Here is a 25,799-nt window from a genome sequence, read left to right as displayed (position 1 = left end):
AAAGAGAAAAATTTAAAATCTCGAACTGATAAAGATCATCCTTTTCCTTGAAACCCAAAAAGGAAATACCAATCATATCATTTAATTTCGAATATTTCCCGTTTGACTTTATTCGTTCTTCCTTCTGGGAATAGCATATTTCGATAGTATTTCGCCTCTTTTTTCAATTTCCGCAATCTCATTTTCATCAAGAACGAGTATTCAATGTAGATGTCGACTCCTTTGATGTGACCTCGGCATAATATTTATTTTTTCAAAATTAAAAATTTAATTAACGTGTTCATTCAAATTTAAGTCGTATTTACATACCCAGTGTTTTTTTCTTTTCCTTAAAGATTTCTAGCTCGATGAAATACACTTGGTTTTCCTCATTTATAATGAACTAATTTAATTTCATCTGAAGAACGTTAAAAAAGATATTGTTTCAGAAAAAAAGTAAATTTTTTTCTATTCCATTCTGATCAAGATTCAATAATATTATTATGTATTTTTATCACGAAAAACTTAACGAGTGGAAAGATAATCTAAAATGGGATTTAAAATCACATATTCACTTATTTTTTTCCTTATTCCATTTCACACTTTATAACATTAACGTATTGATTCACTCTTGTCGGCATATCAGATAATTTGGCATATTTCTTTGTCTTACCCTATAATTACAAATCAATACAAAGTTCTTCATAGTTCAATTCGTATTGTACTCAAGGTTGAGGTAGATTATTTCGAATTGAATTGTACCCCACGAAAATATTTACATAGTCTACACCTAATAACACTCAAACAATAAAGCGAAAAAAAGGTTTCTTATTGGCAAAAATCATTTTCCTCTCTTCAAATTTCATATCATTCATTAATTATTGTTCATCATATTGTTCACTGTGGAAAAGTATAATTGTTTACTTGTGAAAATTTTTGGTTTCATTTTTTTGGGGGAAAGAAGAAGGGAAGAATGCTCAATTTCGATATTTTCGATAATTGTCTGTCTGATATAGCAATTTCAGGAATGTGAACAAACCTTAAGAGATGAAATACCTCATTGTGTTAAATTAGCATTAATTAGCATCGAAGCTTGTTCCTCAACATCATATATGCTTATGTAATGATGTCTGAATATTCGTGAAATTTTCAGAGATGCATCTCGAGACGTTTTGCTGCAGCATGTGAAAGGACACTACACGTCTACCAGTTCTGGTAATAGCAGTCTAGAAATAGGCTTGGGAAGGTCGGAAATTGGTAAAGATGAGGCAAGTGTCACTCATACTAACATGGTTAAAGGTACCACAGCAACTTTTCGTTGTTGGCATTGCAACCAGGTATCAAATTGGAAGCATGTCATTCAGGTATACTAACACAGCTTTTACTAACCGTTTTTTACTTCTTCGATTGCTACTGAGAACTTCCGAAAATTAGGAACCAGTACTCTATTTTCTCCTGCTCCCCTATAAATTGGGTAATCGTTCATATTAAACAAAAACTGAAGGTTTACAACACATTAATTCGTGCCTTTAAAGGGCTGTTTGTAGCTCTATCGAGAAATATTTTTTGAAGAAAATTAGTTGAATATTTCTGATCGTAGAAGTCATTTTGGGACACCCAGTATATTGATCGAAAACTGATTGCTCAGCAATCTCCATTTCATTAAAATCTGTTGATCTTAACTCAACAACAAAAAATCTTAGCTTTCTTGTGGAGTTCACATTGTTATTTTATTGTCAAGGTTTGCTGATTGTACTCGTATTCGAATATTCACATTATATAATATGTTAATTGAATGAAATTACAGCAGAACTCCCGTTTTTGTCATGATTCGTCATAATTATTTTGTAAAGCAAGGAGATTTGTGTGGAATTCCAGAATAAGTAAGAAAACAGAAATTTTGTTGGTAGTTTTCAAAATCGACAAATTCCCACACAGAATATTTTGACAAAGGCCAAAACCGAAGCACTATTCAAACGTTTTTTTTCAATACCTGCAAAGCTCGGCTCTTTTAATCTGAACTTGGATTTCCGGCAATGCTTATCGTTTAATGAATGTTCAAGATTAAGAAATTTTTTTAGGAAGAACAGTTTTTGATACCTATGTTCGATATTTTTTCTGATAACACATTTGAATAGCCCTCGAAAAATACTATCATATTAATAGTTCACTTGTCAATTTAGCTCGATGAATAAGTCACAAAATACTTCAGTGACCCGCTTACGTTAAACACACTGTACTTTGGTTTCATGGAATGAATTTACATCTGAGTTAGGTACCTGATCTGCATTCAATCCCAACTTATTCATAAATCTCAAATAGGGTTTGGAACAGGTAGAACTAAAATTTGTCGACAATGAAGTGACAGAATAATTTTTTAAAAGGTCTAAAATTCGAAAAATATTCGACAGAAATATGAGCCCTCTATTCATGGCAGCTTGTCATTTTGGGCTCACGTTGACCCTCAAGACTTTCAAAAAGGTTCTTCTTCATTGTGCGCAGTTCTGCCGTAAAATTATTTGTTTGTGAAAGCCAAAGGGTTTTCTGCAAATCCAGTATGCCATTGTGAAGTCGATCTTCCTCAATTTATCAAGGGGGTCTTTCATAAAAATTATCAAGGCAATAAACCGTCGAGAACTCAAGATACGGTTTATCTTTTTCAAGAAACGGGGTTCATGAAAAACGACCAGCTAGAGTCGACGCCTCTGCGAGCCACTAAATACATTATCGAATTACCTCTACATCTTTATATACGTGTGGGCTAAAGTCAATTTCGAATAATTCGCGAACATTAAGTCCACAAACGGCAATTGTATTTTCAATCTTTCAGGTCAATAAACAATGGACTAAAGTCAATGAAATTTTATTTTATGTCTAATACCGTTCAATTGATAACGTTTATCGATATCGTTTCCAGAGGAGGATACTGCATATTTGAATTGAATTCGGACAAAAACCGACCACTTTTGCAAAGTTGATTTGATTTCAAACCTATTTTGACAAAAAATTTAATCTTGTGGCAGTAGGTATTCTAATTATCCTGAATCATTAAAAAAATTACTGGAATTGCCGCTTCGTTAAAATTCTCATTCATAAATCTAACGCTCGAGATTTTCATCACATTCTAGATAAACCATATTCATACAAAACATTTATTGCCCAAAATAGAAAAGTGGTCCAAGATTCAATATTATCTATGGATCAATCACCAGAGCCTTTTTGAACAGGAACTGTATTGAAACTCATTTATTTTTCTCTGTAGGTACAACTTCAAATTCCTTAAATTACCTGATACTCGAAAGTTATAAATTTACAGCGTGGAAAATAATATCCAAGCCAATACCTCAGTTCAGTGAATCCCCCCATATCTATAGTGAATCCACAATGGAATTTACGATTTTTTACGTAGATACTCATAACTCATAAGCATAGGGAATTATTCAACCATTTACGTTGAATTTTTCCATAAACGTTTTAATGAACAATCGAAAAATGTAATGAATAAAGGAACTCTCAGTTGCAATCTTGGAATGAAATGTGCATGTTTTTCCTGAGAACTGATAACAGTGTCTATTAATCATTTTCGTACTCGTGTGTATCCTTAAAATATACTAATTACTCACAACTCAAGGTTAATTGAAATTAATTTTTTGTTGCGTTTCGAAGGTTTTCTCGAACAGAATGGACTTAGAAACCTTATAAGTCAAAACTTGGGATAACTTGGGATAAAATTTAAAAAAAAGCAGGTCATTCCTTTGTCTTGTCCAGTCTGTCTGAAATAACTTGCAAAAAGAATATTATAGGGATTTAAATATGTGATCATAACACTTGTTTTTTAATCTTTAGTATAGATTTCCAGCTAAAGTATCATTACATCATTGTAACTCCTTTGGTCATTCATACTAACAGTTGTCGAATATTTGTTTATTGCCCTTCCTCTGTTCAAATGATGCTAAACTAACTTAATGTTTCGGAATCATTTTCGTAAACATCTTATCTCTCGTACCATGCATTCACAGAAAACGAAGTCAAATGTTTACAGAGTAAAATGTAAATAATCCAAGATGACTTAGTGTAATTCGACATCCATGAAAGAATCGTTTATAATTCTATTCAATACATTCGGAACGTTGATTAACGATGGAAACGTCCGCAAAACTGACCTTCTAATCCATTTAAAGCACATTTCAAAATTCAAACTTGCGTTGATCACGAAGCACAACCCTGGGTTCGATAAATTCTAACGCAAAATTAATACTAGCGATAGGTACTTCAACCTAATGAAAAATGCTTCAGTAGGTATCAAATAATTCTTCTTTTGAACTTGATTGAACTTATTAGTATAAGTTGTAATTGGTCAGATGATCCGATATGTCCTATTGCGCATGTTTCTACTTCCTTTCAATGTATATTCAAACACTATCTGGTCAAGTGTAGTTTTTTCAATAATTTTCATTTTCGATAAATAATAGTCAGGGATTTTTCCTGGGTCGAATAAGTTGAAATGTATTATATTTTTGTAGGAAATCGATGTACTTCCTTCCAATTTAATGATCCTACATAGCACTTGATGTAATTCAATTAATTCAAACAGAAACATCAACTCTATTTGTGTATTGTGGTTATTATCAGGCAGTACCATTAACTGTAGCTCCTTTCACAGCGTCATTGCAGACTCAAACACGGAGGTGACATCCGCGTGGTAAGCAGCAAAAACGGCGAAGAACGACTCGTGATAGAAGAACAGACGGACGAACCAGACCACATCGACGTTGTCCAAACCGGCACCTTCAAATGCAAATCCTGCCCCTTCTCCAACGACAACCACGCAGAATTCGAAGAACACCTCAAGGGTCACATTTCCGAACCGGACACTGTCAAATGCCACTATTGCAACTACTACGCTGCCAAAAAGGAGGACCTGGTCGGGCATCTTTCCCTCCACGGAGTCTCAGATCCCGAGGATTTCCTCCAGAGATTGACCGATCACGATGACGTGGGCAAGAAATTCAGATGCGTTATCTGTCCCTACGTCACCAACTCCAAGTCTCAGTACACCTACCATAAGCAGTTCCATAAGCCGAGAGGTGGCCAGTATGCCTGCACTCAATGTTCTTACAACGTCAGTAAGCGCCACCTGCTCCATCAGCATCTCAAAGTGCACGGGATAAACGTGACTCAGCACAGACAAAACGGCGAAGCTATCGACATGGAAGAGGTTTCCGAAGAAATTGAAGAAGTGCCTTCTAGTTACTCCCCAATGGATTTGCAAAGTTTCCCAGATATACCCCTGGTGTGGGTATCGAAAAACGGGAAATTCACGAAGATGTTCAAATGTCGCTATTGTCCACACGTCAATTTAAGAAAAGTCAATATCCAAGAGCACGAAAAAATGCATAGTGTGCGAGAAAAGAACCCAAATTCGAAGGGTAACACCGAAGTTGAGCACCACTGCAACGAATGCAATTACGTATGCAACAACGCTGGTGTCTTGTCTTCTCATTCTAAGGTACATCAGGGTCTTTCTGGAACGGTCCACTGCCTGGTCGATCCCTCCAAAACTGACGAGGAGCAAATAAGCGAACTAAGTCGTATTTTCAATAATCCCAATTTCGAAATCGCAAACATAGAAGACTTCGACGGAACTGATGTTAATTTATCAATTGATGAACCTTCGGATTCGAGTGAAACAAACCCAATACTTCATTTCTGTTCCGAGTGTCCTGCAAGATTCCTTAAAGAGAATGAGTACCGGATACACACCAGCTTTCATGGCGTCAGATTGTTTTACAAATGCGAATATTGTTCGTACACGTCGAGACAAAAACCTCATCTGCTTGCACACAATCTTATACATTCAACAGAATACCAGGAGAGGACTAAAGTACTTCAGGAGCTTCACCCAACCAGTGCCAAACACAAACAGCCCCAAATTTTCCAAGTTACCCCGAACAGAAGCGAACCAGTCTGGGTAGTTTTCAATAAAACCAATAAAACGGATGATTCGAAACCGACAACAATCACCAGCAGCAAACCAAGAAGTGTCAATGTTCCTCTATCTGGGACTGATTTATTCCAGCAGAAATTCGAAGCCGAGCAGAAACACACAACCGCCGAAGTTTCCGTTAAGTGTGAAGAACCTCCGCAACCTGTCCAAAAATTTGACCCTCAGTTCGGGATTCTGATGCATGGTAACCCAAATTTCATCTACCCAACGACAGTGAAGAATGGTAAAATGAAGGAAAAAAGATACAAGTGCCCAACCTGTCCAAGCGCATTCGAAAAACGTGAACAATATAAGATTCACTTGAGCCTGCACGGATCTAAGCAGCGTTACAAGTGCGACACTTGCGATTATTCAGTCAAATATTATGCGAATTACGTGCAGCACAAGAAAAAGCATACCTTAAATGAGAAAGCTCAAGCTGACAAGAATGCTAGCGATCAGACGGACGAGAATGAGGAAGAAATAGAAGAATCAGATATGCCTTATTATGAAGAACTTGACAATATTGAAGCCCTTAATGAAACTATAGAACCAATAGAAAACCAGTCATGCAGTACTATAAAGGAGAATATAGATGAAGAAAAGCGAACATTTTACTGTCACCTCTGCCCTTACGCCGACACAAAAGATGCTGTTGATAATCACTTGAAACGGCATATAAGCCTTTCTGGAATAGTGAACAATCATACATGTGAAATATGTGATTATTCGGTCCCTCAGATCAATTTTCTGAAGGATCACCTTAAACTCCACACTGTACCTGTTAAAGCCGAAGAAAATCTTACAGATTCTAAAGAAACGCAGTCTATTGATCCCAATGGTGAAGCTAGTGATATACCTGAAAGATTTAATAATAATGAGGGTGAAAAGGAGTACCTTAATTCTGAAGATGATAAGGATAATATATTTTGTAAAGTTGAAACGGAAAATTAGTCAAAGATTCTAGTGATAAATAGATGAAATAGCTATTACCTTAATAATTTATTTGAATAACTGAAATTAATGTAAATTATGAATGTGTGAAACCAGTCGCCTTAGTCATAGAGTATTTTTACAGAGTATTTTCACATTTGAAGTGTAGGTAACATTAACTTGTCAATAAATAATTCATATTTGTAAATATTACATATTTTCTTGAAATGTTTTAAGAGTTTTCTTGGGTTTAAATTATAATGCCAAAGCATTTAATGCCAAAATTTGCCATATTGTTGTTTGTATATTATTGTTTACAGAGCAAATTATATCATTACTCAATATTTAGAGCGGGTTTCATAAAACTTCGATTGTCCGATCAACGATTTGACAGTCACTCGATTTCTGAAACAAAAACACTGAAACCTTTTCATTTTTGCATATATTGAGGAAGTAGCAATTGAGAATAATTGAATGGACATATAAACATCATGATTTGATGCGAGAATGATATTCTGAATGATCACAATTGAATTATCGATTGAAAACAAATTGACGTCTAAACGTCAATCAAGTGTTTTTTCCCCGATCAAGCTTTATGAAACCGGGGGTTAGTTTTTGATCAGCAATCCTCAATTAACAATGCCCCATGTACACCTCTTCCAGCTAATGCACACAAAACAACCAAGATATAATCCTACATGTTTTGCATCTACCAGATGCTGCGAAAGAGACCAATTTTTTTGAACTATCTAATTTCTTTTATATAATTCGGAAAACGATTGAACAAATAGCAACAGGGTGCCTTGATGATTCACAAGATTAGGTGTCTGAACTGAAATGAGAGATTTCCAAGTTGAAAATTGGTGCAGTCTATTTTCTCAAAAAAATAAAGCAAACAATATTTAATTAAAACAGGTTTTATTAAAACATACTTAGAATGTCTATTCATAAAAAACACTTTTAAAATTTGTTGAAAAAACTATCATCTTGTAAAATACTGGATATTAAAACTTTATCTTTTAGGGCATCTATAACCTCTTGTTGATCCCACTCTAAAGTAACTTTATGCAACCTTGGTTCCTTTTTACCACTCACTCTCATAATACCTTTAGTTTCAATCAAAGAACACAAACCTAAAAATTCTGCTTGATCAACTGAGAACAAGTTACGCTTAGTACAAATTCTCTTATATAAATCATGGAGTTTACCAACAGTTATATCTTTACTCTTGCAATGCTGCAACATCAATAATAATGAACAGATAACAATTTTTTGTTGTAGAGGAAAATCACTATCACAGTCATCTGACAAATTTTGAGAGGTTCCATATACTTTATTCAATACACCAACAACTTCCTTCAAATCTACTTTTTTCACATCTGGCTTAATCTCTTCGCCACTAAAATTCTCTATGGACTGCAAGACATCTATTTTTCCTTCTTTTTCAATAATATCCACAACCCTCCTAGCAATATCTAGAGCTCTCCTTACATCTCCTGAAACAGCAGCAACTTTACCTGCAAGCATCTGCAAAGCAGCAGGTGAAAATACTTTGACTGCATCTGCAGCTTCTAATCTAGAGGTGATAATTTCAAGAATTTGTTGTTTAGAGTAAGGCGTAAAGTGGAGGAGTTGGGGTTTTAATTCACAGCGGGCTTGTAACCTTGGCAATATACGATCTGTCAAATCCAAAGCATTAGCAATACCAATCAGAACAACGTTATCTTTGAATCTTGCTGGCCATTCGAATATTGTATATAAGACTGACTGGTTCCTACTTTCTAACTGATCCATTTCATCTAATACTAGCAAACTGAAAATAAAAAAAAAATAAATTTTTATGAATGGGTTTACTAAAAACTGAAAGTACTCACTTCATTTTCTTGGAATTCAAAAAGTGTTTTTCAATAAGGCTCAAGTATTCCTTTTCACTTCTAGCAGTACCCTTCACTCCCAGATCTTTGATAATTCTTGAATAAATTGTTCCAGCTGATTTTATCGAAGTGCAGTTCACATATACTTTTTTGAAATCTTTTTCTATCTGAAAATAATATTGAATATAATTCTTTCCATGAATTCATCATCTAGTAATCTAGTGAAAATATGTATGAATGCTTACTTACTTTTGAATTCTCCAGAATCAATGTCAGACATGCGGTTTTCCCAGTGCCTGGTGGTCCACTTATATAAAGGCTTCCAGATCTCTTTTCTTCTAAATGTTCCTTTATGAAGAATTCTAGTTCTTCGAATTCTTTTTGACGACCTGGCATAGCTTCTGGAGTTGTGCTATGTAAGGCTCTCTTAGCATCTTGATAAATACTACTGGAAGGCCACAAAGATTTTCTACTTGAACAATCTTCTTGTTTTATAGATGGGCTGCTCAAAGCTAATTTGGATAGTAAACTGGACGGCGTTTTGGGACTAATTATTTTATTTTCTTCATCATCCTCATTATTGAGTTTCCTTTGCTTAGGTGGAGTCCTAGAAATATTCTCGTCTAATTCAAGGGCCGTTTTACGTTTTCCTGGAGAATTATAATAAGTGGTTTTAACAGTTGTGATAGATTCCTCTGTAGAACTGCTATCGTCGTTGCTGGATCCATAACAACTATCGTTAGATTTGTCAGAAGTTTTCAATACATTTCGGTTTAGAACAATTTTCACTTCGCTGACATTAGGTTCCTCCACAGGTGCACTGCTCAAAGGATTCGTCCTATTCGAAGTCCTCGAACTTTTTTTCAAACTTGGAGAATTACATCGTATTTCATTCTGAACTTGAGATTTAGCTGAAAGCCTACTAGATCTTCTGGACATTTCGAAAATTTCTTATTCTATTTATGAACTACTTGATGTACCTTTGAATTCTCTTGGGTAAAATGCTGAATCCTCAAGTTTAGAATATTCTTTAAAATAAATTTGACTGAATAGAAACTCTTGTCATCACAAAGCACTAATTATCGTCATCATTAAGAAAATATTAGCCATTGGCCATTGCCATTTTCTGTATTTTCCCGCCATGCATTTACATAGATTTTTCCATAGAGAAAGAGCAAGAGATAGTTCATCACTTTATATAATTTTTATAATTATAACTTATTGGTGAGAAAGAGTGAGGATTCAGGGTAAAATATCAAGAGCTGATACTTTCTTTCAAAAATTAATCTTTGTTTTTTGATAAGAAAACCTTTATAAATTAATCAGATCATGCGCGCTAACCACTAACCACTACCAAAGACTACCACAGAAAATAAATCAAATTGTATTATGAAACAATTTTTGTATCATATATCTAATAAATATTTCCCATTAAAGCTTCTTATTTTAAGTTCAATTCAAATTCAATGATGAAGTTCGATTTTTCATAGCAGATAAGCATGAATATTAGTGTTCTGTGGTATGATGGTAGAAAATGAAATATGTGAAACTATAACTATATATATATATATATAAATTATTCCTTCAATTCTCGAAATAATCGTCCCAGTTATAATATTATGATGATTTAATTCAAATATGCTCTTTTCTATCAATATCCAGTAGAAATAAAAAATTATAACGGAGTAATACTGAGGCCAATAAAAGTTTTCTTTACCCCCCCACTCCTCAAATGAAGCGCTAATGTCAACGTCTCGAGGTAGAGAAGGTCTTTAGCAATTCAAACTCATTGAAATCACAAGTTATTCAGACAATCATCTGAGAAACTCGTGGCAAAATGAGAGCTAAGGTAAGATTTTTTCACATTTATTTTGTTTCCTTTCTGTATTTTTGTCTTGTCGGTTGGTTTTATTTGCCATTGCATTAAGTGTTACCCCATGTCTAGTGATAACATTTAGTCGTTCCTCTTCCAAATGATACATTTTATTTGTCGATTTATCTTTGTTCTGTTTCATCAATTAATGGTCCAAGGGATTCATTTTTGTATAATACGTATTTGCAACGGCGTGTTATTCTAACCTCTTTTACTTTACAGTGGAGAAAGAAGCGTATGCGTAGGCTGAAGCGTAAGCGCAGGAAGATGCGTGCAAGGTCCAAGTAGATTGATGTAAGTAATTTGATTCATAACATTTTTAACCCCCTATCTTACAAACTTAGCATACGTATTGGTATGCAATGCGTTTGTCGAATAGGGAACATCATATCTGTAATTCCACCTGCCCTTCACCATTAATGTAAGGCGCAGTCTAAGATTGCAATACATTGATTTTACTCGAATGCGTGTTGATACTACCTAACTGAATCCTCACATTTTCGACCTCGTGTGGCTACAGTTTATCTCTCGTATATTATGAAACTCGTTTGATTATATTGAATTGCATTTAATTCTTATTTAATATCTCTGGTTCTTAAGCTTTTCTGTTTAATACATACTTCTCTATTCAACTTCCAATCTTATTCAGTTTATACTAAAACTGTTTTGAATTTTGTTAGAAGCTCTTGCTTTCATTGTCAGGATCAATTGGTGAAAATTTCCTCAACTTTTAACCGTCATTTTATTATTCTTGGAATATTATTATCTTAATATGAATTTCCAAGCTCTATTCTGTTTGTAATACAACTGTAATTAGATTATTATAATATTGCTATCAGTAAGAAATATGTACAATCCTATCCATGAAGCTATGCACTAGACAAATTAGATATATTAGTTAAATATTCCTGAACTTGTCGTGGCGAATTTGATAAAGATAAGCAACAAGATTCTGAGATAAACCTGTAAACAGTCGTGCAGCATTATGTAGAGGTATTTTAGTACAAAGTATTAACATAACTTCATCTTTCCACGGAAAGAAGAAACCAACATGATGAATCTTTAATCACCATGGAATGAACCTCTGTGATTATTCCTTAACATGCACTACCAACTGAAGTCTTGTTATTTTTAAAATTCTGTTAGGTATAATTTTTCTCTTTTTTGAACGAGTTTTTTCTTTTCAGGTCCCAATTCCGTGACTGAAGCCACAGGGACGCAGTATTCCGAAAAAGTTCATTGATTTACAGATTGGAATGTAATTTGTTTATCATTGTAACAAACAAAAAAATCATAAAACGTTGGGGTTTTATTCAATTGAAGCTTGGATACTTTCCTTCTTTTTTTAATAAAATGTTCTCCTGAAATATATGTTTTATTTTCTCATTTCTCACCTAAAAGAATTTCTTGTATAGTGGGTATTTTTTGACTCTTCTTAAAATTGAATATTGAACGCAAATTTGTTGAATCTGAAATACAGTGATCAATTGAGTAGTCAAATTATTCGAGGTCATAATACATAGTGATGCCAAAAATTAACTCTGGTTATTATTGACAAATTATTGAAGACAGTCCAAAGATTATAAACTATGGAGGGTAGTAGATACCCTAATATACCATATACCCTCCATAATTATAACTAATATTTTACCTAACAACTTTATCAGCATATGCTTGATAACGTCACTTAGAGTACGTGAGTAGTCACTTGAGAAGGTAGGGCGGATACTCCAAAGATATTAGAAGTGTAATATCTTTGGGTTACTCAAATGAGTACTCCTGGGTCTAACTTCCATACAGATAACTGTATTACGTTTTATGATAAAGATATCTTTTTATAGCGTTATCTTTACAATGTATGGAGGGTAGAGATCTACATCTATAATCAATAATGACATAGATGTCGCTGGATGTCTCTGCCATCTGCCACAGATTATAGGAATCTTTGATTGACACTTTGGCACGAGCAAGGCAGCCGGGTGCTTTGTTTTTATCACATAAATATGTTGTGAGGATTTATAGTATTTTTGATTAAAATTAAGTTTAAATCATATTTGCACAATGATACCTCGTAGGTTATCAATTTTTGCCGTATTCATTTTACTATTCGCTTCGTGCAGTTCTCACGGACACTCTCACGACGTTCATCATGATCATCATCACAATGAAGAACCTGCATCATTTAAATATTCAAAGGCAGCCAATGAAAAATATCGTGAATCGGAACAACAATTCCACCAGTCGAAAAAGACGGATACTACCCTTGATTTGAAGAATCTGTGGTTACATGCTATGGGATCAACCCTTTTGATAAGTGCAGCACCGTTTTTGATTTTATTTTTAGTGCCATTGAATGATACGAAAAAACAGCAGCCGCTACTGAAAGTTTTGCTTGCCTTCGCTGCTGGTGGATTATTGGGGGATGCATTTTTACATTTAATTCCACATGCAACGGGAGACCACAATCACAGTCATGAACACCATAAACATGATCATAGCCACGAGTACCATACCCATGATGAAAATGAACATGGTCATGTTCATGATTTATCGGTAGGTTTATGGGTTCTTTCAGGCATAGTCACATTTTTGATAATAGAAAAATCAATGAGAATACTCAAAGGAGGCCATGGCCACTCTCACTCCCAACAAAAAGAACCGAGTAAGATTAAAAAGAAAAAGGAAGAAACCAAGAAAGAAAATAAAACAGGAATTGTCACTTCCAAAGAAACAAATGATTCAACAGAAGATAAGGAAATCAAAGTTGCTGGATATTTGAATTTGGCTGCCGATTTCAGCCATAATTTCACAGATGGTTTAGCAATAGGCTCATCGTACTTAGCAGGGAACACGATCGGTATTGTAACAACTATAACCATTTTACTTCATGAAGTCCCTCATGAGATTGGAGACTTTGCTATCTTGCTTCAATCTGGTGTGTCAAGAAGAAATGCCATGTTATTACAATTAATAACAGCCCTAGGGGCTCTCTGTGGCACTGCTATTTCATTGTTAGCTCAAAATAGTCAAGGAGCAATGGCAGCTTCTTGGATTTTACCCTTCACTGCTGGAGGCTTTATTTACATTGCTCTTGTGTCTGTGATTCCTGAACTTTTAGATGAAGATAAACCTAGTTTTTTACAGACTCTTTTTCAAGTTTTTGCGTTGCTAGCTGGTATAGGATTAATGGTTATTATATCTATTTTTGAATAAAAATTAGTCAATAGAATTTTTTGATTCAATATCGGAAGTAATTAATGAAAACTTGAATTCTTCATTGTTTACTTCAATACTGTACTTATTGAAAAAAACTGAAATCTTATCAATGTTGAATTTTTAGGCAAAATAAAATGTAAGATTATTTAATCACTATATCACATCGTAATTAGTAATATTTGTTAAAATATAAAATTTATATGAATTATTCTTATTTATTCCCCAAATTCATCTTTATTTGTTCAAAACAATAATTTGCCTGCTCCATAGTCTCATTATTCATATTCTTTTTACCTGAAACGTCACTGAAAGTTATTTATATATAGGGAAAATTTGTTCTTCATTACCTAAACTCCAAGCTTCTTTACACAATGTTTTTGCTTTCTCGACAATTCCTTTGTGCAGTAATACAAGTCCTAGATTTGCATGTAACACACCTACATGTGTTTGATCATCAACTTTTTGCCCAATTTTGATACCTTCATTCAAAAAAATTTCAGCATTTGCTATATCTCCAGCTCTAAAGCTTGTTATGCCTAGATCATTCAGAAGAAGCATGGATTTCTCATTATTTGCACCCATTGTTTTTTCACATACTCTATATGCTTCTTTGAGATAGAATAAGGCTTTTTGATTATCCCCCTTATCCAGTAGAAATTGGGCGTACCAATCTTGTATCACACCAGAAAGTATTTCAGTGTCTAGATCATCATTTCTTTGGTTTTTTATTTTTTCAAGACACCACTCGTAACCCAACTCAGCCTTCTCCAGGTCAGCTCTCAACTGAGCAATCCTAGCAAGTTTAAGACTAATATGTATCACCTACAAATTTCAGTGATGAGTAATATTACTTCTTTTACCCATGTTCAACCTACTTTGAGATCGTCTTGTTTTGTACCTTTGCTCAATAAAATTTGTAGCACCGTCACAAATAACTTTTCTGCCTTATCAAGGATTTGCTGGTCAAATGCTAAATTAGCCATCAGATCAAAACAATAGACAATTCCTTGTTCATTTTGCTGTTCCTGTGCTATTTTCAATGCAATATGTAATAATTGCTCTGCTGTATTGTACTGTTCTCTTTTCATACAAAGCACAGCTCTTTTTAATGTCATTATTAATTCCGACTCTTTTCCTTCATCTTCAGACGTGAAACCGAGCCATGTTAAGATACTTATACCCCATATTCTGAAAATTACTGTTGAATTTTCATGATAAGGTAGCGCAATCTTTTTGAGGCATTTAGGTAACTGTTTAAGGTGCGTTTTCGTAGCACTCGCTGTGATACCACAATTTCTGAAGTATTGATATTTAGGAACGCCTATAAATAATTTTTGAAAACAACGCAACATACTCAAATAATAAAAATATTCATATGATTGAGGAGATTCAGGTTGTCTAATGTAGGTATTTCTATGGATATCACGAGTCAAAAATTCATAAAAAAGCATTGAATTTGAAATAAGAAATATCTGTAAGTGCGCTACCTATGTTCAAGTCGTAAAAGCTCTATGCCAATCACTAAGATTTCTCTTTGATTTGGGCAGTTATACCAATTAGTCCCACAAAATTTTTTAGATGACGCCATGCGGTTCACTGTGCGGTTTTAAGTATTATACAAGATTGGAATCCACCTAGAGGAACTTTGCGGAACTAACTAGTGTGGCTGCCCAAATCAATTAGAAATCTGACTGACTAACATAGAGCTTTCCTGACTTGAACATAGATGGCGCACATATAGAAATTCTCAATTCTTCAATCTTTGAGGCAGAGGTTGTCCTGATTGAGGGCTCTACCTTCTACCCTCCATAACTCAACCCAACTACTATCTGTATCTAGCACTCTTGTTAGAGTCACTGAACGGATTTGAATCAACAATATGTTTTCGATGCACGAAATTGTCCATAAAGAGGGAATGTGGGATGTTCTCGTGCCCCACTCTGTACATATATAAATGTATATCCTCAGAGAAGGTGGAAGAATAATTTTAAAGAATAGAAAAGAAAATCAGAGTCAATATTTGAAAAGTAACTATATTCATTCCGAGTTACAAATTTGGTTATATTTCGAGTTTTTGAATGGTGATATTTCATTTGAAATGAAAACATCCATTTCTTAATGGGGAAGCCTTGATCAGAGAATTCTTCTACTGAGTGGCACATTGAATTCCTGGTCCATGTGCTCCATCTTCATCGTCACTAGCATAACTGCATCCTCGCTTGGTTTCATTGGATTTATCATTTGGCTCGAAGTCATGAAGGTCAACTTGTTCAACATTATCACCAATAGGCATAACAAATTCAGGTCGTGGTGGAAAGATAGTTTCTAGTAACTTTAGATTTTCTTCAGTTGTAAAGTGACTGTCAGGAAATTTAATGCTGAAGCAAATATGTAAATTCCCTTTTTCAAAAGGATCTTTATAACGTGGCATTCCTTCACCAACAATCATCTTCATGTCACCTGGTTTGATCACTTCTCCAGCAGGATGCCTTATAACTAAATCTCTACCATCCAAATGGCGTAAGACAAATGTGAAACCACAAAGCGCTTCTGTTAAGGATATTGTTTGGTTCACTTGTAAATTATCATCGTTACGCTGAAATTTTTCATGTGGTTTCTGTTGTAAAACAATTACAACATCTCCTGGTTCAATATCTGGTACCTGATCTCCTTCCCCTCGAAATAATATTTTTTGGTTTTCTTTCATACCTAGAAATAACAAGTAATAAATTGATAAATCAGTTCAAAATTTAAAAAAAAATGGCTACTTACCTTTTTCTACATGAACCTCTAAAATTTTACATTCATTGCAAACTTTCTTTCCATTGCAAGTTTCACATTGATCACTCTCATCAATATATTCTCCTGTTCCCTTACATTCATAACATGGGGAAATGGCAGAACCAATTTCATGATAAGTTCTTTTCATTCCCATACCATTACAGGTTCGACATTTTCCAACCTGGCCACTTTTGCTTCCTTTTCCATTACAAACTGCACATATTATATTTTTACTCAGTTGCAATTTGGCGGTTTTCCCATTATAAAAATCTTCTAAGCTAACTTTTAAAGGATGTACAGTGTCTTCTCCTTTGTTTCTTCGTCTGGAACCAAATGGACCAAATCCACCAAATAATCCACCCGCAAAGAGATGCGAGTAGAGATCATCACCTCCAAAACCATCTGCAGCACCTTCTTGCATTCCCTTGAGACCAACTTGATCATATGTTGCCCTTTTCTTTGGATCGGACAGAATTTCATATGCATATGATATTTCTTTAAATTTGTCACCGGCTTCGGGGTTTTTATCTGGATGATACTCCTTAGCAAGCCTTCGATATTGCTGCAAAATTCAAACTCACCATTAACGATAAAAATTTTCAAGTTACCCAACTCATCAATAAAGAAGTCATCTGCAAATTCCTGGTAATAAATACTTTTACCTTCTTTATTTCATTTTCAGAAGCATTTCTTTCCACCCCTAAAATATCATACAATTTGTTGTCCTCTTCCATATCAAGAAAAAAAAATTCTTTATCTGAATTCTAGATTTTAGATGGACTTTTATTTATCAATAAGAACAGACAAGAACAGGTTGACAGATGAATTTGGCGCATTCGCCTCGGAGCCAGAGACAAATAAGAGCTATGTTCCTAAACGATTATTCTCAGAAATCTGAACAGAAGAACATATATCAGCCAATGTCTAGGGAATGCTGAATTATTTGATCTCGAAGTATTAATATATTTGTAATTTCTGCTAAAGTGTAGAAAAGTTATAAAATTTTTTAAATGTTTATCGCATCCACCATTTTTTGCAATGAATACCTGCGCGTTCAAGTACAAGCAAGTTTAAAATAAACGACATCGAAGTATATGTCTAGATTACGCATTTTTTATAATAAATAAGTGAGCGCATAACTGATAGTGCTAGTCCAATATTTTTTTTTCTTAATATCATTTGAAATAGATGGAATTTTTAAACATAAATAATTGTCCTTGAAAGACAAGTAACTTTAGAACTTTAAAGAAAGGAAACAACGGACAAAAATTACCTTACTGTAATGATAGATAATAATATTTTTTTGCCTCCAGTGTCAGATATACCAAAACTAGCTTAGCATTGAGTACTAAGTCCCTGGTACGTATAGCATCGGTACTTCACACTCTGCTTGCTTTCTACTTTTCTTTATTACCAAATTAATTGAATTTATGGAATGAAATTATGAATTCGTTATTTTTGTTCTATTTTCTCAACAACGTTTCGGCCGAATTCAAATTAAAAGGTGCAAATTAAACAATGTAATGTATTTGAAATCAGCAGGAAAGGACAGTATATGTATATACATTCATTTGAAACCATTGTGTTTGTGACAAGTAAAAAGATACTGTACATAAAATTAGATCTTAAACTATATAAGATTTACGAAAATAATCATTATACACATTTTACTCTAAAGACCTAAAAATACCTAAGAAAAGCATTTTAAGCAAATTGTGGAAAACCCTAGGTGTATTCCTTAATAACGTACATTTTTCAGGAATCCTGTCATTACAAAAGTTCAAGAATTATTGCACCGAGTATACCAAAAATTTGACAAAATATTACATCAAAACATCTGAGGTAGTATTTATTGAAAATTTTAGGTGCAAGAAGATTATGATCTTCTGCTGAAGTTTAATTTCATTGAATATTTGGAAGACTTTCGAAAATAATAAATATGCCAAATTATATTTTCATGAAACAACATTTTACTTTTCCATTTGAAATTCTAGGTAGATAAATTTCATTTCTTCCAAATTATTTTTTCCAAAAGCCTCAATCAAAATATTTGGCACTTCACATTAAATATTAAGAAAACTTAAAAAATATATATAACACATAACATTGGTTAAAACGGGATAAAAATATAGTATAGAGATAAATAGAAAGGTTACAGTTCTAATGATTTTTTGAAAGCAGAGAAATTGTAGCAATTTCATAAACTTCTTTTGCTGTGTTCGTTAACTGTCCAAATTTGGATTTCTAATCACTAGGTCAAAATAATATCACAGAAAAAAATTCTACATTCAAGAAAGTAAAATAAGTATATACCTAGTCTTCATGCCTTTCTTTCATAATTATTTTCGGAAAAAGCTGCGTTTTCCATATTTTTATTACTCAGAGATTTCAATAACTCCCATGAAAGTAGAATGATATTTCATAAACAAATATGATATGTAATGGAAAAAAGTTAAGAAAATAAATAAATAATTCTTGTGCTAACATCTAGAGTACTAGAGAGTATTGTATGTATACTACAAATAAATGTAAAAACTAATCCCTTAAGTGATCACTTTCAACAAGTCTTCTTTGTTTCTTCTAAATAATAACACAGTGATTTTGGTAGTAGAATTTTATTTGTTGGTAATAGTATCACTTTCTTACAACACACCAAAACGGAATCCACCTTCAACCTCAAATATAGAAAAATATTTTCAACTATACTGGCTCATGAAAACTCATCTCCTCTTACATCAATCATTCAAAAATTCATGAATTTATGGACTCAGTAGTCTGTAAATATTGCTTCCAGATGTTTGCATGCAGCTTTCACAACTTACCACAGATAAATGGAAGTGAAAAAAAAAAAGTATTTCAACATTTGTGTTTAGAATTTTATCAAATTGATATTATTCAAAACACCCCCAGATCAGCTATTTTGAATATGAATCAAAGGGAAAGTTAAATCTGAAAAAAAAGATCCAGCAGAGAACTCCAGTTTAAGTTCAATTAATTTTTAACCAACAAATAAAATTTTTCAAACTCCATGGATGCGAATTATTCATCGAAGCTATACAATATGTTCATTCAGTATAAATAAGCTGCCATTTGATTCGCCTTGTTTTTTAGAAAGAGCTATTTACAAATTTATATAATACAGCACTTACACGACAGTATCTTCAACATTCTTTGTTGATTACCTCCACTGTCCCGAAAAGAAACAAAGTGTTTCGTCAAAGAAAATTCATTTCTTTAATGCCCCCACAATACCACCAACAAATAAAATTGCAGTACAAAATGTGACATGCTCAGTATATACCTACCTACCGAATAAAGCAAGTACGGCATAGCTTGTTAGGTCCTATACAATCGTCGTGGCAAAACGCCCCGCATTTTTTACACACCACCATAGCTTTGAGACTGCACCCACAAGAACTATCGTTGGGCCTCGACTTCTGCATGATCATCTGCGACTGCATAGCGGCCGCTGGATGATCAGCCAAAACGTTGTCTCCTATGACTGTGTAGTTATGAAGGGGATTATCCAGGCTCACATCCCCGTAAACCATACCCGGAGGCACCCTATGTCTTCTGGTCACCGCCTGTGTTCCTGGGTTGGGACTCTGTACAATGCAATCATTAGACGGCTGCACTTGGAGAGAATGTTCCGTATCGACACTACCAGGTCGCCCCCTCGAAGTCATTGAAACGATTTGCTGTATACTATTCGATGTATTTATTGTATTTCCGATTTGGGGGTGAGATGGAGGTGCGCTTGAGGAACGGGGTATGTGTGGATCGTTTAAACTGGCCCTTTGAACAAGGATATATTGACCAACATTACCCATATGGTTTTGAGCATCAACCACCTGAAATTAAAAAAAAAAAAATAAAGATCTAATACACTTCTCGAAATTGAGTTCGCAGAAGAAATAAATTGAAAAATAACAGGTACAGACATATACCTATTATACTCACTTACTTCAGGACTCAGATTGGAAGTTTGAGGTAGAACAGCCATGGTGACAGGGATCCTTTGTCCCGAGGTGAATACATGACGAACCACAACTGGTGGGCTAGGTTGCCTCTGCTGAAAAGGCATGACCCTGGATTTCTGCCCGATGGTAGACACTCCATTACTTCCTGGAACGATTTGATAATTCCCTGAAGACCCAAGGGGTGGAGTGAATGTCTTATTGGCCCTCGATGAAGTGACAGAACTGTATTGCGTTTGCTTATTGCTTTCGACCTTTTTCGCATTGTTAGTGGCGGCTGCGGCAAGAAGTGACGGTGGTGGTTTCAACTGACACCTTAATTGATCCCGATTCGGACTGTTCTGTATTACTGCCTGACATATCTGATAGCTCCTCTCAAGATTAACTGCTCCTGGGGGAGGTTTGTTATTACTTCTGTTACGGTTTCCTCCAGATGATATTTTCGGTTTTGCCTTACTGTGAGTTGGCACCGCTCGTATAGGTTGGGATGAACTAAGGGCTAAGAAAGGTAAAGCACTGGAGCTCTGCACCATACCGGGTCTTGGTAAAGTAGAACTTTGCGTAACCTCGTTCACAGCAGAATTCAAACCTGGTGCCGAACTCACCACAGACGGCAAGCAGACAATCGTTGTTGGTGGAATAACAGTAGTTGGAGGTATAACTGTTGTTACAGTTTTATTAACTGCTGAAGTTATTGTGGAATTCACGCCACTGGAACTATTATTCACTGTACTTGTGATCAAGTTGTCTGAACTCACGATTTCTGGAGTTAAAGTTACTTCCAACTCCAGTTTAACCTGGTTCCTATTGCCTGAATATTCTGGAAAACCATGTGGCCTTTTCTGTTTCTCTTGAGTTGCATCTGCAGGGTCTGCCATTTCAAGGGCAGCAGCTACAGTTTCAGAATCCATTTTGACATCATAATGCCAGTCACTTGGAACAGGGAAATTTCCTTGTTCTAATCTCACTTCCAATTCTTCTTTCATAGGAATAACTTCCACATTTTCTGTTACTTCAACAGCCTCCTGAGGAATAATACTAGATGGCACAACTTGATTTACAGTGTCTAAGGCTTGGAGAGGTACTTCCAACAATTTTTCACTGCTTGAATCAACGAGACCCCAACAACAATCTCTGGTATCTGGAATAATATGATGCAGACACTATAACATGCGCAATGAATCATAAATTGGCGTAAAAAATTTTGTTTTGAAATTCAATATCCACAAGTACCATAGGTGTGACTATTAACAAAACAATTTCAAGGAGTGAGACTTCATTTAAAATAACAATAGCAGGTGCTTGAAGAATTTACTTTAGATTTTTAAACAATAAGTGTTCATCATAGAGATTAGATATGCCAATGAATAAAGTAGCTAGTGTACATTATGTCAGTCGATCAGATTGATTGAGTTGCGAGCTTATTGAAAATGATTCAAAATATTTTTTGAAGGAATATAATGAGAAAGTAAGTGAACAATATCAAGAACTGAAGTTACTGAAGTACAAAATATGGTTCCTAATATTGAATAAAATTTCTCTTAATGATTAATAGGAATATTGAATTATAAATAACCTTTGCAGGAGAGTGATGGAAAACATTTCCAATATTAAGAAATATTATTGGGTTTTCAACACATTTGTTTGTAGGGGATTCATAATGGTCGTGAACCAAAATGATAAAATAGAATTGTAAGAATTTTTTCTGTCCATTGGGAATAATCTTTGAACAAACAGATAATGTTAAGAATTCTACCAGAATAACAGATCTTCTTAACATTCCATCAGAACATAAGATAATTCAATAATAATAATAAAACATACCTGCAATAATATTGTTCCCAAAAAGTGTAGCCTGTATATCAACTTCTGTTTCAGCTTTATCGGTTTTTTCAGTGACTGTTATCTGGCCTGATTCCAACACATAATTTTCTGCATCTATAAATCGGTCTTCATTTGCATCTTCATCTGCGATATTCGTTGAAGCATTGTAAGTAGTTTGAGTGAGCTGGGCTATAACAAGGTCTGATTCTTCTACACTGGCTTCCAACTTCTCAGCAGACTCTTCCATACAATTCACTGACTCACAAATTTCTGAACATGATCCTTTTTCTAGAACGATGGATTCTTGTTGAAGAATAAGGGTATTGGGTAGTATCTGAAAATTATCAGGAATATCTTGCGAAGAACCTCCATCTATATCATCTGGTTTTTCACAGCTTTCATCTGCTTTTGTTAGGAGCAAAGGATCAACAGGTTCTGAACAATCATTCTGAGATTCATTTGGAGTAATTGCATCGGAGATGTCTCCGAAAGGGCTGTTCTCTATTTCTTCCTCCGTTTTACCATCTGTAGTGGTAGAATCATCTGTATAACAATTATCATCTTTCATATCACAATTCAATTCAGACAAATCAACAGTTTCATTCTCGTTTTGTGGTTCCATCTCAGTGTTTTGGGTAGAAGAATGATATATTTCATCCTGAGCATTGGAACTATTGCTATTGCTATCTTCATATTCAGTAATGGTTTTGTTTTCATCCAATTCATCTAATTCAATGGGATCAGAAATAGGATCAGAATTTTCAGATAACTTATTATCTTGGCCATCCATGCTGTCATCCATGTTATCATTGCACATATTATCTTCTGTATATACAGCATTTTCTACTATATCTACGTGAAGTGGACTAGGTGTTAATCGCTTATGCATTCCTTCTTCACCCTCTGAACTGACTGATCTTCTGCGTTTTCTCTCTTCATTTGTTCTACATATAATGATTGTTTCTTCATTATTTTGTAATATAGTATCACTAATATTAATTATACAATTGTCTTTTTCTATACTTATACTATCACTATTTTTTAACTCTTCCTTTTCGGAAAGTTCCGATGTTTCTACAACACTAGTTGAGTCTTCATTTACAGTTTGTGATTTGAGAGATTTAATTGGTAATAAACCAGGTATATTCGACTTTGCAGTCTCTGTGGGAGTAGCAGGTTCTGTTCTATTTTCCATCTCTTTTAAACACGATCTTGTCATTGCACCAACTGTTCTTAATCGTTTTATTGGAGGGGGATTTGTTGATTTACTTCTAGAACTATTTACAGTTGAGTGTCTCAGCTTAATTGTTGTTTTGAGAGGTGGTCTTCCACTACTTTGGGTTGTAGTAGTTGATGATTCTGACCCACAAGAATGACCCCTATCACCCCATATTGGTTCAAAATGCTTGAGTTTCCAAGGATCTAATTTACTTCGTTCTTTATCTGCCTCCAGTTTCAATTTTTGTTGGTTTTCAGGTGTAAATTCCCCTTCGGCCAATCTGTCCTGCCATTCTAAGCATGCTCTAGCAAAAAATTCATTATTCAAACCAGAGTTACTCAGTTCAAGAGAGTTCGGATCTGTAGAGCTAGAAATCATATGTCTATCAACACTGGGTAATAACTGGATTAGTTTATGCTGATATAACATAGGTAATGCAGAAAATGTAGCCTTATTTAATAAGAGCCGAAGGTTTGTATTCACCAGTATAGAATCTGGAGTTTCTAAATCTATGTGACCTTCTTTGGTTTGTTCAAGCTGAGCTGCTGTTGATAGCTTTTTATTAGTTCTTTTTCGTTGTTTCATATTGAAACCTGGTATAGAAGCAAGAACTTCTCTCATAGTTTTAGCTTGAGGTGCAGATGGATTCATTATTGTATTGACAGAAACTTCCTCTGTAGACTGGGGAGGAAGTGGTTTTACAATTATCCTGGGTACAGATGCAGCATTACCAGATGCAATAGTAGTATTTTTCTTTCTTCTTTTAGCTTGTTGTCGTAATGCATGTTTGGAACCTTTTCTACTCAATAAATTATTATTTTCATGTTCTTTGTTTCCACTATAACATCCTGTGGTTGTGTTGTTGACAGTTATTTTTGTTGAATTTTCTATTTCTCCTTGACTTGAAGAGATCCCGATCTTCTCAGTATTTATTTCATCCGTTACGTCTATTTCCATAACGAAATTAATAGACCAGAATACTGGAAAAGTACTCAAATTCAATTTTAATAAGAAATACCAACAAAGCCTCAAGCAAGTAGATTTATTTCATCCCATGTTAACTGTCCCTGAATGCCCGGAACTTCACAACTACAGTGAATTTAATTGTTTCCAAACTAATTCATCGATGTAAGAACCAATTTATCATTTACAAGAAAAATAGATTCACAAAAACCCTTTTCTTAAATAATAATTGCGTCCGCCATTTCGCACTGGTTTATTGGATCACCGAAAGAATAATTAATTACGTCATCCACTTCTATGGCTTATAAAAATAAAAAAATTAAAAAATCATCCATCAACCCCAGTTGAGAGATATGTTCCTAAAGTTGTCATTTACCATATCGCTTAGTAACTCAGGATGATAATTCAATACATAAGAATCTGATAAATTAATTCGAATCAGTTCGTTACATAGAGAAAGAAGGAAAAGAGTGCCGACTCAGTGGTAAAATAAATTAAGCCTGATTGAAGCGCCGCCATCGGCAGTAGATCTCAACTAACTTGTTACTAAAATTGACACCAGGGGGCGTATTGCTCTTTTTGAATTCCCGTTTTGGCGCCTCAAATCATAATTCGGAATAATTATAGCCATATTTTCGCGATTAAGACGCGTGAAGCGTCTTTAAGCGGTGCTATTCGAGCGAATAAGTCATGACGTCAGTCTTTAAGACGCTTTAAGCGGAACCTGGCGGTCTGTGGAGAGCGCCTGTGTCATAGAGTCATCTTGTCTCTGGTCTGTGTCGTCTTAAGCGGAAAGAGGTAATATAAAGAAGAAGGGGGAATATGTTGCTTATATCGAATTTGATTTGAATTCCTACTAGGGAAGAGTGCTTTTATTGCCAATAATGCAGTTTCTGCATTATCATTTAGAATCATTGAACTAAAGAGTTCAATGCTTTCTTTAGTTCAATGTTTAGAATAAATAAATATTTTTCAAATAATAGCCAAAGAACAGAAATTGAAAAATTCACAATTCGATTCGCTGTCTAATGACAACGACAGATGACTCAACCATCAGCGATATTCTATTTTTGCGACAACAAAATTAATGACGTCACGCTTAAAGACGCTTTAAGACATCGATTAAGACGCTTAATCGCCAAAATATGGCTTTGAATTAAAAGCTTAGTTG

The 25,799-nt window shown here is 34.5% G+C and overlaps 6 protein-coding genes and 1 long non-coding RNA gene across 11 annotated transcripts in view; 3 read left to right on the top strand and 4 right to left on the bottom strand.

The window, feature by feature from the left end:
• The window catches only part of LOC123312423, a 56,274-nt gene extending 49,032 nt beyond the window's left edge, over positions 1 to 7,242 (top strand). For 2 of the 3 annotated variants that reach the window (XM_044896850.1, XM_044896851.1), the window contains 2 exons: positions 1,133 to 1,343; positions 4,643 to 7,242. In XM_044896850.1, coding sequence (XP_044752785.1) covers positions 1,133 to 1,343; positions 4,643 to 6,919 — 2,488 coding nt within the window. In that variant the 3' untranslated portion in view covers positions 6,920 to 7,242. The remainder of the gene's footprint in view (positions 1 to 1,132; positions 1,344 to 4,642) is intronic. The other variant, XM_044896852.1, reaches the window with a different exon arrangement.
• Positions 7,243 to 7,807: 565 nt separating this feature from the next.
• LOC123312049 (cell division control protein 6 homolog) lies at positions 7,808 to 9,906 on the bottom strand. 2 transcript variants are annotated; one of them, XM_044896244.1, is made up of 4 exons: positions 9,025 to 9,906; positions 8,776 to 8,942; positions 8,453 to 8,714; positions 8,342 to 8,397 (listed from the first exon to the last, which is right to left on the bottom strand). In XM_044896244.1, exons 1-4 carry the CDS (start codon positions 9,712 to 9,714, stop codon positions 8,389 to 8,391), a joined length of 1,128 nt encoding a protein of 375 aa, XP_044752179.1. In that variant the 5' UTR covers positions 9,715 to 9,906; the 3' UTR covers positions 8,342 to 8,388. The 2 variants fall into 2 exon arrangements, with proteins under 2 accessions (XP_044752178.1, XP_044752179.1); XM_044896243.1 differs by having other exon boundaries at positions 7,808 to 8,714.
• A 559-nt stretch (positions 9,907 to 10,465) lies between these two features.
• LOC123311246 lies at positions 10,466 to 12,015 on the top strand. The gene is made up of 3 exons (XR_006537430.1): positions 10,466 to 10,624; positions 10,871 to 10,942; positions 11,836 to 12,015. It is a non-coding gene; the product is annotated as an uncharacterized LOC123311246 (long non-coding RNA).
• Positions 12,016 to 12,591: 576 nt separating this feature from the next.
• Positions 12,592 to 14,069, top strand: LOC123311540 (protein catecholamines up). The gene has a single exon (XM_044895572.1). It carries the CDS (start codon positions 12,710 to 12,712, stop codon positions 13,859 to 13,861), a length of 1,152 nt encoding a protein of 383 aa, XP_044751507.1. The 5' UTR covers positions 12,592 to 12,709; the 3' UTR covers positions 13,862 to 14,069.
• LOC123311541 (tetratricopeptide repeat protein 19 homolog, mitochondrial-like) lies at positions 13,995 to 15,301 on the bottom strand. The gene is made up of 3 exons (XM_044895573.1): positions 14,740 to 15,301; positions 14,212 to 14,686; positions 13,995 to 14,158 (listed from the first exon to the last, which is right to left on the bottom strand). Exons 1-3 carry the CDS (start codon positions 15,214 to 15,216, stop codon positions 14,076 to 14,078), a joined length of 1,035 nt encoding a protein of 344 aa, XP_044751508.1. The 5' UTR covers positions 15,217 to 15,301; the 3' UTR covers positions 13,995 to 14,075.
• A 576-nt stretch (positions 15,302 to 15,877) lies between these two features.
• Positions 15,878 to 17,469, bottom strand: LOC123311095 (dnaJ homolog subfamily A member 2-like). The gene is made up of 3 exons (XM_044894870.1): positions 17,308 to 17,469; positions 16,637 to 17,207; positions 15,878 to 16,573 (listed from the first exon to the last, which is right to left on the bottom strand). The coding sequence occupies exons 1-3, from the start codon at positions 17,377 to 17,379 to the stop codon at positions 16,011 to 16,013; spliced, it is 1,206 nt and encodes a 401-aa protein (XP_044750805.1). The 5' UTR covers positions 17,380 to 17,469; the 3' UTR covers positions 15,878 to 16,010.
• A 687-nt stretch (positions 17,470 to 18,156) lies between these two features.
• LOC123311906 (polycomb protein Asx) lies at positions 18,157 to 25,028 on the bottom strand. 2 transcript variants are annotated; one of them, XM_044896026.1, is made up of 3 exons: positions 22,447 to 25,022; positions 20,610 to 21,763; positions 18,157 to 20,496 (listed from the first exon to the last, which is right to left on the bottom strand). In XM_044896026.1, the coding sequence occupies exons 1-3, from the start codon at positions 24,620 to 24,622 to the stop codon at positions 19,951 to 19,953; spliced, it is 3,876 nt and encodes a 1,291-aa protein (XP_044751961.1). In that variant the 5' UTR covers positions 24,623 to 25,022; the 3' UTR covers positions 18,157 to 19,950. The 2 variants fall into 2 exon arrangements, with proteins under 2 accessions (XP_044751961.1, XP_044751962.1); XM_044896027.1 differs by having other exon boundaries at positions 20,359 to 20,496; positions 20,606 to 21,763; positions 22,447 to 25,028.
• Positions 25,029 to 25,799: the final 771 nt, after the last annotated feature.

Source organism: Coccinella septempunctata, chromosome 4 (genome assembly GCF_907165205.1).
Source record: "Coccinella septempunctata chromosome 4, icCocSept1.1, whole genome shotgun sequence".
NCBI lineage: Eukaryota > Metazoa > Arthropoda > Insecta > Coleoptera > Coccinellidae > Coccinella > Coccinella septempunctata.
The sequence above is the reverse complement of the archived record's forward strand: the minus strand, read 5'-3'. Positions and strand labels throughout refer to the sequence as shown.